Below are 12,006 nucleotides of genomic sequence, written 5' to 3'. Positions count from 1 at the left end.
AGTCTCTGCGTTTAGCCTTGGCAGGCGACGCAGGTGTCTCCACGTCCCCTGGACAACGCCGCGGAACACCAATTTGCAGTTTGTTAGGACATCAGCCGCCTCAAGCCCACGAAATGTTTGTAAGCCCTTGTTCTTTGACTCGGCGTCGTCGCGTAGCATTAGCATCATCGCCACTGTGTACTGGGCTACCGGATGGCCCTGGGCTGCGACAACGCATGGTTTCCATCCCCGCAAAACGACACCCGCCTAGGAAAAGGTCAGACACAGCAGACCGAAACAGAACTTCCAGGTGCCTGCTCTGCCTGCATCGCGCTAAGAAGTTTCTTCCCGGTTTGTGCATGGGACTCACACTCCACCATCGTTGGTCCCAAATTGGAATATTGGCGCATCGGTAAACGAAATCCTCCTCCCCTGCATTACGTGCAGCGGTGCACGACATCCTGAGACTGCACAAGTCCCTGATGAACTGTGCTGCGGTCCTTCCGGCAATTAAGGTCCATACATTGTGGGGAAGGTTGGCCGGGCCTGTCGGACGATACATCTCCTCCCTTTGTATTGAGCGCCTCACACGATAGATAAATGGTCGGTTATGTGTAAGTAGTGGATAACAGAAAGGCTCCAAGCAGTTATCTCAATGGCTGTTGTTTACGGTGTCTTTATAGTCACCCGGTGCCGTGTGCGATGGTATCCCATCGGTTGTGTACCGTGCATCTACACCTACTCAGCTACAATCGCGTCGTTTAGGGAGCGTGCCGGTTCAGTTTTCCGTCGGCTCTCACACGGCTCACACACGGCTTCCTTAGCCAACACGTCCCTTGTATTCATATTTTTTTATGTTAATTTTTTTAACTAACCGGTCAATAACTTCCCTTTTAAGTTTCGTTTTTTCCATTTCGTCGCTTGGGGATTCCCAGTTTTTTTTTTTGCGCTTTATGTTTTGTTATATCAGAATTTAATGGTATTAATTAAGTTTAATATTTTAATCATATTAATTGACATTATTTAGACATTGTTCAAAATTCTTGTTGGTTAACTATAATTTTTCTATATCTATATATAAGAAGTATCGGTTTAACTAAAGAACATTTATATGGTAATAGAGTAGTTAATCGCTAGTTAAAATAAATCACTGACAAATATTTACATAATGGATATATAAAAAACAAAGCATTGATTACACGATATTTCAAATTTTCAATACCAAAACTAATATTATACGTCCATACTAAACCGAAATATTATATGTCAATACTAAACCTAATATGTATAACAATCCTAAACCCTAGCTATGTCAACGAATCGTTCCACCTCGTAGTCGGCGCGATAGCGAATGCACCGGATATGGTCAGCGCCTCCGACACCGTGGATGGAGTCCCGCTCTGCTGCCCTTCGGCGGTAGTCATAGAGAAGACCCATGTGGCCTCGGGTCAAGCATCTGGTCAAGTCACATACCGTATGTTCTTCTCCCTTTTCTGGCATTTAGACTTCATCCGGCCAAGAAATTGTGAGGACTGCGAAGCAACTCGAGTAACATGCGGGGAGTAAGTTATCCGCTTCGAGCGTGCGAAATTGTTCCAAACCTTCTTTTTTGGCGTCGCTGTCGTCCCTTCGGATGAGCAACTCCATTGAAAGTGCGTACTTGGCGGCGTCCAACCCATTCCTTGCTGCATTTTGCAGCATTTCCCATCCGACGGCGTGGTTACGTCGTATGTAGAGCTCCTGCAGCGCCTCCCGAAACAGAAGTTCCGGGTGACCAATTTCAATGCACCTCTCGAAGAATCTTCGCCTAATAGGGTCCCGTATCCATAACCAATTCATGTCATGCGGAGGTGGTATGGCAACCATCCTGAGCACAGTATCCTCGTCGCCTACATCGCGCGCAACGCAACACGTCATACAGAACCTGCACAGGTCCTCAATCGATGTCGTCGCGACTTTAATGGCTATGGCTAACCAAACGTCGCGGGGTAGTTTGAAGGCGTTAGAGAAACGCTCCATTATAACTTTCCGTTGGACTGGGGCCTGCTAGTGTATATGCTTCACACGGTGTTATCCAATGACCAGTGGTGTTGAGAGTAAGAATGCTAGTATATTTATGGTTTAGGGTCGCCCTTTGGAATCCAATTCCCTCGGACTTAACTGATGCATCATTTCGTTGGCGAAATCCATTTTATTTTTTTAAAAAAATAAAAAAAATGATTCTATGAACTTGCCTTGTAAATAGAAATAACATTATTAATTGAGGGAATTTATTAGATTTGTCATTACGCGCTGGTGCGTATTTAGTCGATGGCTAGGAGCGTTAAAATTAAATCTAACTAAATTATATTCTAACTAATCATCATCGCATTCATATGTATAAATATAATTAAAGAAAATCATTCCTGGAAATTGCAATAGGCGTCCATGCACGAAAGACGAAACATGAAACGAAAGGCCGTAAACACAGAAAGTCTTAATTTGCGAGTAACATAAACTTGAATCGCCACACATGCTCGCAGTGTACCCAAATATAAAATTAAAGAAGAAAGCAACCTAATACTACCTCGGGCATGGGGGCATAAGCGTCACAGCTGGTTGAACCATGTATCCAACGCAGTACCAGGCGGTCGGCTTAGGTGTTCTTCTTTGTTTTTATCCTCCATAACTCTGCCTTGCCCAATACACGGTCCCGGAGTTTGTTGAATGGTGTGCTGGTCAGGTTCACCGCAGTTGTTGCACGTAGCATTGCAAATGGACTGATCTGCCAATATTAGAAATGTATGTCAATTTGTGCCTGTGAAGTTTGAATGTAATTTTAAGCGGTGAAGCTTGAATGTAATCCGATTCACTTCACCTACATTTTGTAGCTTTGCATTTTGAATTTTGAAACTTCACACTGATTTGTTAATACCCTCAAAATGCCAATTAGTAGTGGTTGTTTATTGATTCGAAGTTGTTGCCGTGCTTCATTAAGTGCATTTTACTCATCATTTCAGGTGTTTTAAGCGTGTGTTTTAAATTACATCCAGAAGCAATGATCCCTTACAAAGAATTTCAAAATCGCGATTGAACCACATGCATTTTCCAATGAGTTTTTTTATGAGACGTGCATCTGAATATCCACTGAACGTTACTACCAACTACATACAAAATATCCACTTACCATACGTACAAAATATCCACTAAACATAGAATCGTTGTAAACATGCCCCTAACTACCATGTCCGATTCAAAAAAGGGTGGACAACGACCGAATAATAATACATCAGGTTTGACAGTCGATTTGCAGCTATTCGCATGACACCACTTCACACCTACACATCTTGAATCCCGATTAAAAACGGTGATATCTATAGCACATCCACATACCAGGGAAAGCCAACATAGCAAAAACTTGTGTTAATGTGGACGACATGTAGATGAATCTGTACCCAGATGAAATGCAGACAACATTCGGTGTGCGGCTACAACCTACCGGAGAACGTGAAAGGGTTCGACCAACCCGCCGTTGCAACACACGGTGGTGACAACTGTAGGTCCCCTTTGCTCAATCGGCGAGAGACATGACTGGCCCGGACGTGTTGGTCCCAGCGAAGTCGCTGTTAGCAAACCCAGCCTGCGTGTCACTATCGAAGTACTGGAACGAAGGAATCTCCGCGGTCGCATACAGATCGCCGGATAGGTTATCATAGACCTGACACCAATGTAAAAAACAAATGATTAGATCCATTTAACAGAGCAGAAAACTTAACTACATCGTCTATAGAGCGACCAACCCACCATGTCCGTGTCCATTGAATCCATGTCTTCTACAACTGCGCTGGATGGTTCCATTGTGCGGCGCTCCGGACACGTCGTCCGGTTGTGTCCCACCTTCCAGCACAAACGACATCGCTGGGTTTTCTTTTCACCATGAGCATCGTTACCCTTTGTATTGCGCTTGGGTGGATTCTGCACCGAGGGTCTGCCACCCTCAGTAGGTGGCCCATCGTGTAGAAAACTGGTGTTTCCTGCATCTTCGTTCTCAAAGTGCTTCAGCATCAGCACGGCTATGTCTCTTGCAAACTGAAACTTTTCGGTGCTGTGACATGCAATCTTGCACACTTTCCGGTACCAATCCATCAGGCACCAGTGTTGCGTCAGTTGTACAGAATCCCAAATCACCCCCATCGACTGCACCGCCACAAGTTTTGCATCCTTGGTCCATCTCGGTAATATCAGAGACCTCGAGATCTCATGAACATTGTTAAGAACAAGCACCGCAATTATATGTTCGAAGGGACCCCAAAACATTCCATTCTCATGCACGTGCATCGGACCTCCCTCGTATCAGACGTTGCAACAACACGCCAATCCTTCCCCGGAGTGTCGTATCGAGAGACGGTGTGGATAAAATAGGAACCATTGTCTTCAGAGTCAACCACCCTCATTGCACAGGTCCTGTCAAAAATGGAAACAAACAAATAGAATATCGCACGAGTGTAGTTGTCGGCTGCACTCCGCTCCAGCTGTTTCAGGTTGGTGGTCATAACAGGGTCACCCTTTGCACACTCGAAATCAGCCTCCACCTCCTTTGCGCGCACGAACATCAAGCATCGATGGAAATGACGTAAAAACTCAGTGTAGCTGTATCGAGACTTAACATACCGTGATATCACAGCGTGCAAGCCCTCGCACCTTGATGTTGTTCGAAATCCGGCAAAGAACTTTCCCCGTATGTGTGCTGTGGCCCAACTGTGCCTTCTCTCGTACATGTCCTGTACCCATCTTTTATCGGCCACGCCAAATTTCTCAACCATCTCAAACAACTTTCTCTGAAATGTTCGGACCTCGTAGTCACCGAGCATGCAATCCCTAAACATCCTGGTGAATTTGGGCTTTCCGATGTTGCTCGTGGCGTTTCGGAGTAGATGCCAAGCGCAGAGTCGATGGTGAGCCTCTGGAAAAACTTGCTCGATTGCAGACTTCATTTGCCTATCATCGTCGGTTATTATGGACACGGGAGCCTTCCCTTTCATTGAAGTTTGCAACTGCAGAAGCAGCCAGACATAGGTCTCTTCTTTCTCGTCTGCCACCAGTGCAGCGGCAAAGACAACCGTTTGGTTGTGGTGATTCACACCGGAGAATTCTACAAGAGGTGAAAGGTAAACGTTTTTCTTGTACGTTGCATCAAATGCAACCACGTCTCCAAACACCTGGTAATCAATTTGGCTGGTGCCGTCACACCAAAACAAGTGTTGCAACACGCTCTCACCGTCAACAACTTTCTTGTAGTACAGTGCTGGATCATTTGCCTTGCACTCTCGGAGATACCTTAGGCACGATTCCGCATCTAGGCCACCCTCTCTTCGTTGCTTCGCATTTACATTGTGCATGTCCCTTGTTGTGTACGGGACATTATGATACCCGCCGGCCAGGCTCTCCATAAAACCGTGGATTTGGGAGACGCCAATGCCCCCTTTGCGCATGTCGTTCATCTGCTCGATGTCCGCTTCGCTCATCCTTCGATGGCCCGGGAGCATGGAAGAAAATCGCAACTCAAGAACGTGGTGGTTATGCGCGTCTGAAAAGAACGCAACGTGCCAACGTCCTGATTCATCGTCCATGCGGAGTAGCATCCTTGCATGGCATCCACACCGTGTCTCGGCCCTCGGCCTCTTTTGCCGGTTAGGCATCGAGTAGAACTTCGGGGATCGGAACCCTTGTCGGTGGCACACGAACTCGTGCTGTATCCTTACTTCGCCGCGTTTTTCGCTTCTGGAACGTCTCGCGCCGAAGCCATGGTGCTTTGCATATTGCTGGTAGAACTCAAATGCAATGTCAACATCTGCGAAATTAAACCGGAGAACATCCTCCGCGCTCAAGTTCAAAAAATCAATCCAACCTATGGACTTGCCGGAATCAACGGCGTAAAACTCGTCTTCCGCATAATTCTCAGACATTACTCGGCGCCGTCCAAACTGTCTTCCAATTCAACCGCATCCCCATTGTCGACATCGGCCTCTGCATGATGGTCGTGTTCTGTATCATCTTCCTGAAAGTCGTTCTCGTCCGACTCCATCCCTGCAGAGCGTTCGCCCTCAACCGGATGGTCGTTTTCTGTTTAATCTTCCTGTAAATCGTACTCGTCCGACTCCAACCCTGCAAAGCCTTCGCCCTCAACCAATCCAACTCCATGGTCTGCTTCGCCCCCAGTGGTATCTTCATCCCCGGCAATCCTGTGCCAAACAGCAACAACACGGTAATTTAGCGAAACACGCAAAATTGGGGGATGTACTTCAAAGACAATTTCAGACCTATGACGAAGAAAAAGGGGGATATTTGTAAATCAAGTGAAGGGTGATAATACAACGGGTACCTTCTTTCCATTGATGGAAACGGCGAAGCCATCTACTGCCGAAGACAACCGACAATGCAGATCAGGTACCGTCGTCGTCAGAGGTGGTGAGGCTGTTTGTGTGCTTGGATCCGCCTAAACAGAATCGTTAACACTGAGTTGGTGGGGGGAGAAGAAGTTAGCTGACTGGGGAGGTTTCAGTCGTTCTCGGTGGTGGAGATAGGAAGGGACGATGCGATTGCAACAGAGGGGAAGGGGAGGAAGATGGTGAGATTGCGACGGAGGGAAAACGGGAGAAAGCGAGTGCGATTGCAACGGAAGGGAAGGGGAGGAAGAGAGCGGCAGTAATAGTTGTTAATCAAATACTGAGTGTGCAGCTAATTTAAACAATTAACGTAATTTTATGCTTTTTAAAAATCGTAAAAATGCCCTCCTATTTTATATAAAATTGTAGAAAACCCCAAAAAAAGCATCGTATTTCATTTTTGCCCTCCCTGGCTGACCGGTACGCCAAACTCCTAAATGGCGTTTGGATGCGCTAACACTACCCGTGTATCGAATCCGTGCCCGATTAAACAAAAGGGTCGTTGTACCAAAAGTGGAAACCAAGAACTCATCTAGTGTCTGTAAGTGTGCAACTGTGGGTACATTGTATACTTATGACAATTAAAAAAAAGGAAACGCCGATAAAGTACGTACAATTGAATTAGTCATAGTGATTAATGGTAGATATTCCAGTTGTAGATGAGAGTTGAATGCATAATTTAAGACAAAATTGCAATAGACTAACTATTTTACTTTTACAGTATCTTCTAATTCCATATATTCTTATATCGGAATTTTATTTAAACAGTATAATCAATCACAATAATTAATAACAAATAGGAATGGAGATATGTGTGCAGTAGTCTGAGAACAACGCGCAATATAATTCTTTTAGCGATTTTTTTAATACGCTCTTTAGTTTGTTGCTAGTTGTTAATCAAAATGAATATTGATAACAGTATGAGCGCAACCTTTCAAAAGGAAATAAAAAGAAAATATTATACGTTTAAAGTTTGATAGGTTTAAAGTTTGAACATTTGCATTGAACTTTCTTTCAAAAAAGACAGAACAAGAAAGAAGTTTGAGAGTGAATTTCAATAAGCAAATAAAGTGAACTTGGGCCAAAAGAGAAGGGTTCAAAATGATTTCTTAACTAATTGACTTATTTATAGAGCAAACCATAACATAGAACATGGAGATATACTATTTTTGCAACTAGATTTTGCTTTTGCTTTACGTTTGCAAGTTTAGAATTGTAGCATGTGTTTAGATTAAATTTGTAAATGAAAATTTGTATAAAATTTAATTTTGCAAAAGCAAGTTGGTATTAATATAGTTCATGTTTGATAATTTTTATATCAAAATGAATTATAGTAAATTAAATATTAGTTGGGTTATATTATTTAAAATTAATTTTAGATAAAAAAAATTTCTCAGTACTCTTTAGTACTCTAATAAAATTAATAGAATCATAATATAAAACACACACAATTCTATATAAAAAAATAACAATAAGGGTAAAAAAATTCATATGAAGAAAGAATAATTAGAACTCTATAAAAAATAATATGCATGAAAGAGCAATAGAGAAAAAACATTATAAAAAAACAACAAAATTCATGATATAAATAAAGGACAAAATCGGTAAATAAAAAATAAATTTCAATTTAACGAAAGAAGTGAACGCAATAATTTTTAACTTTAGGTAAACGCTGAGTTGAAAAATAGAATATTTAATTTTTAGCTTTAGGTAGACGTAGGTTGGAGGATAGAATTACATTTGCGTTTAAAAGAAAAAAAATAGACAAACAAAAAAGTGAAGCTTTCAAGAAACTAAACTTGTATTTAATACTCCAAAAGCTAAACCAAACACAAAGAAATCCATATATATAAATAAGAGTGAGAATGGAATTTAGACTCAGTTTGAATAGGCTTAACATGTGAAGGAACAACTACTTTCCTTAAATAAACTCACTTCAAATCAAACAATACAAATGATGTGCGCCAACAAGGAAGAGGAATCAAGAATATTAGACGCGCAATGTGGATAAAACCATCCAACCAAAACTAATGTCACCGAATTCTTCTAAATAACAAAAGCATAAATGTCCAAAAGAAAACACGTTGTTGACAAGAAATAGCTAAAAACACACAATAACACATTGAATACAAAAAAACACATTGAATACAAGACATTTTTCAATTTTACCCTCAGGATGAGAATTCAAAATTCTAATTTTTGCAAGGGTTCCTAAGAATTTGCTCCATCATTTTTTCTTTTGTTCGCTGCTGAATTCAATTTCTGCACTCTTGGATGCTTTCAACTTTCTGTATCCTATATCAGTTCCGAATATCCTATTATAACGGAAAAAATGTCACATTAATATTGTCAACCATAAGAAGTGGAATATCCAAGGCATTAACAATTCATAGTCACACCATCTTATATTCTAAACAACAATACCAATACATTTAAAGAACGTTGAAAACTTACCGGTCCATGTAAGTGAATGTTGATGAATAGTTTCCGGATTTGGTGTACAACAACCGGTGATGATAATCATGAAAATCAGCACTAAAAGTGAAGAAGCAAGATTTTAACGAGCGTCATAACTAAATATACCAAAAAAATGATGATGTCAAGTGAAAAAGGAACATGACACTCACCCCCCGTACAATGGCAAGAAATTTGAAGGACTCCATGGGAAATGGTAACCACAATGTGCCTCAACTGTCTCAAGGACTCTAAGAACCATCCATAGCCAAAGAGTTATCAAATGAGGCCCAGTGACAGCAGGACCAACAATGGTAGCAAATCCAAGGAAAAGTATCTCCGCAGGATGAGCATATTCAGAAGTAAGTCCAAATGGTGTAGCATATCTTCACAACATAATAAAACACCCTGATAGTTTAAGTAATAGGGCAAAATAATTCATAAATACACATAATATTAATACTTACTCATGATGAACACTGTGTACATGCTTGTACAACCATTTTGTGTGCAATACCCTATGCCCCCAGTAGAATACAAAATCCTCCAAAATGAAGTAAAAGATTATTTGAGATAGAACTACTCTCCTGTTAAACCAAAATTCGATCTTTCTAAGTAAGCTTTCAAGAAAGATATATTCTAAATGTTCACATAAAATTCCTATTTTAAAAGTCATTAGGCCAAAATAACCAGAATGTTCCAAAGAACCTGAAAATACCAGGATGGAAGTGGAAGACTACTTCGCATGCCCATGTATGTGAAGACAGGATATGAAAAAATCATAACAGGTAGGTTGACACCGAAATGATACAACAACAAGCGAATAATACATTTTCCCTGAGAGGAAGGGCTATTAATTTTTGCCTGCATGAAAACAAGTATTAGCAACGATTGTAAATCTTTGCGTTGATCAGACTATACAGCAAATGAAGGAATATGATCGGGATAGAGATCTAGTGAGCAGCATATCAAGCATATGCAATGGAGGAAACATGAATATAAGCACAATAGAAAAGTTTCAAATTCTTTCCCAAATTGGATGTAAGTATATATCAAAAGGTTGACATTTGACGATCAACAGGAAGTGTCATTTCAAGGCCATCTAAAATAAAGAGTACATTGCTTTAGTTTTTATGAAGCCAGAATATATTATTTTTTTGGCACAATGTCAAAACAGAGAAGAAGCAAATAATTGGTATCAAGAACAAAGAGTCATCCTATGGCTTGGGTCCAACAAGACCAAACAACTACATTGTAGCAGTTCCTTCTATAAACAAATTACTTAAGGTCCTTTGGAGAAAAACATGAAAACAAAACACAAAGCACCTAATATCTAGCTTGGAGGGAAAAAAAACACTAAACCAATCCTACACTTTAAATCAGAATAAGAGAAAACCTGAATTTTATACTTGGTCAGCCACCCAGCCCTCTCAAGCCATATAAAAGGGAGTCCAGATAAGAAGAAAACACTTTCGTGTAGAAAGAAACTGCCCAAACATGCCAGCTGAAAGTCGCTGAAATGTGTGATCAAATACTGAAATTGCAGCACAGAAAAACCAATAAATTCCATATCTTGTACCCATTGCATATTTAAAAAGAAGTAAAAACATCAATTCTTCTATCATCGTAAAATAGTGATCTACAAAAAATATGACAAAGTTGTGAAATTTTCATCAACAAATTGTTAATTAAATTAGTATCGCATGGAATTGCGTCACTCTTCAACCTCTTCAACCATCACTATAAAAAAAGGTGAGATTCAAAAAATTTATTGTAGGTGAGTGAATCAGAATCAGCTCAAATCTTATGTTGAGCATCACTTCAACTGTATAATGCTTTCAGCTGTCATAATTTCTTGGGTCCTTTCTGGTAATTATTATCATCTGAGCAATAATTAAGGTGATAATATAATAAATATTAAAATGAAATATCCATGGAGTATGATCTAGCAAGCATTATGTACCAAAAGTCAAAATCAGAATGCAATCAAACACCCATCATGGTCCCTATGTGACAACGCAGTCCTGAACAAACGCATTATATCACACTCACACACACCATCATCAACTTGCTGAAAAATATAAATAACTTTTTTTATATAAAAAGGGAAAAAAAAGATAAGTTACTGTATCTGAAATCGAGTGAAAACGCATGTAAAAAGACAAGATCATAATGCCTATAAAAAATGAAAAAATTAAAAAAAAAGTAAAGAAAAAGGAGCAAATCTAGTACTAATCTAGGGGGAAGAAACGGAGAAGAAGGAAGAATGCAAAGAATATAGAAGCTGAAAGGATAAAACAAGATGAAAAGAAATAAAGAGAGAATACCTGCCAGGCAGATTCGATGACGGATGCCATAGCAGAAGGCACTAGAAAGTGTAGCGTGGTGGAAAGTGGTGAAGAGAAAGAAAGAGAGTATAAGTGAATGAGAGAGCGAGATGAATACTATGGGTGGAAGTGAGGTAAGAAGAGGCCAAAAGGAAGGATGTAGATACCAGCGAGGAACAACCACTAGTGTAAAGACGGAGAGATACACATATAAATAATAATCAAGACAGAGTGGGAATCTCAATCTTCCCCATCTCATGCTCGTATATATAGCGTTTTTTGTTTTTATTTTATTCTCTGTTTAGGGGTTGTTTGAACGCTATTTAAATGGTTTTTTTAAAGATATTTTATAAAAATAAAAATAATTTTAATTTTGGATATCTCATATAGAAAGATATTTTTATTTATTAATTATGTTTAAATAAAATAAGATAAAAGTATTTTTTTGTTCATTTATTATATAAAAATATTTTTTAAAAAAAAGATAGATAGTGTAACTTTTCAAAAAAATATATTTTTTTTATCGTTCTAGTACTTTTATATTTATTATTAAAAATTTATTAAACACACTAAAAAATAAAAAAAATATTTTTTATCAAAATAATCTTTTTATTAATTTAATTACGCTCAAACAAACACTTAGTACTTAATGTACTCATTTTTTATTTATAAAAAGAATATATATATTATTCTTGGGTATATCAAAATAGGTATATTCTGTTCTTTAATTAAAATTTTTAGTTTATAATATTAAAAACTTTTTTAATAGATTTTATTATTAAAATAAAATCAGTGTATCTTGTATATAAAATATATTAATT

General features: G+C 39.3%; 3 protein-coding genes across 3 annotated transcripts; all 3 read right to left on the bottom strand.

The window, feature by feature from the left end:
* Positions 1–1,479: 1,479 nt before the first annotated feature.
* Positions 1,480–1,998, bottom strand: LOC107481117 (uncharacterized). Its single transcript, XM_016101332.1, has one exon. It carries the CDS (start codon positions 1,996–1,998, stop codon positions 1,480–1,482), a length of 519 nt encoding a protein of 172 aa, XP_015956818.1.
* A 2,249-nt stretch (positions 1,999–4,247) lies between these two features.
* LOC107481118 (protein FAR1-RELATED SEQUENCE 5-like) lies at positions 4,248–5,924 on the bottom strand. Its single transcript, XM_016101333.1, has one exon. The coding sequence runs from the start codon at positions 5,922–5,924 to the stop codon at positions 4,248–4,250; it is 1,677 nt and encodes a 558-aa protein (XP_015956819.1).
* Positions 5,925–8,292: 2,368 nt separating this feature from the next.
* Positions 8,293–11,429, bottom strand: LOC107481295 (methylsterol monooxygenase 2-2). The gene is made up of 7 exons (XM_016101550.3): positions 11,186–11,429; positions 10,255–10,392; positions 9,577–9,722; positions 9,326–9,445; positions 9,032–9,244; positions 8,859–8,939; positions 8,293–8,719 (listed from the first exon to the last, which is right to left on the bottom strand). The coding sequence occupies exons 1-7, from the start codon at positions 11,213–11,215 to the stop codon at positions 8,632–8,634; spliced, it is 816 nt and encodes a 271-aa protein (XP_015957036.1). The 5' UTR covers positions 11,216–11,429; the 3' UTR covers positions 8,293–8,631.
* Positions 11,430–12,006: the final 577 nt, after the last annotated feature.

The sequence above is a fragment of the Arachis duranensis genome, chromosome 3 (assembly GCF_000817695.3).
Source record: "Arachis duranensis cultivar V14167 chromosome 3, aradu.V14167.gnm2.J7QH, whole genome shotgun sequence".
NCBI classification, from domain to species: Eukaryota; Viridiplantae; Streptophyta; class Magnoliopsida; order Fabales; family Fabaceae; genus Arachis; species Arachis duranensis.
This window is presented reverse-complemented; position numbering and strand designations above follow the sequence as displayed.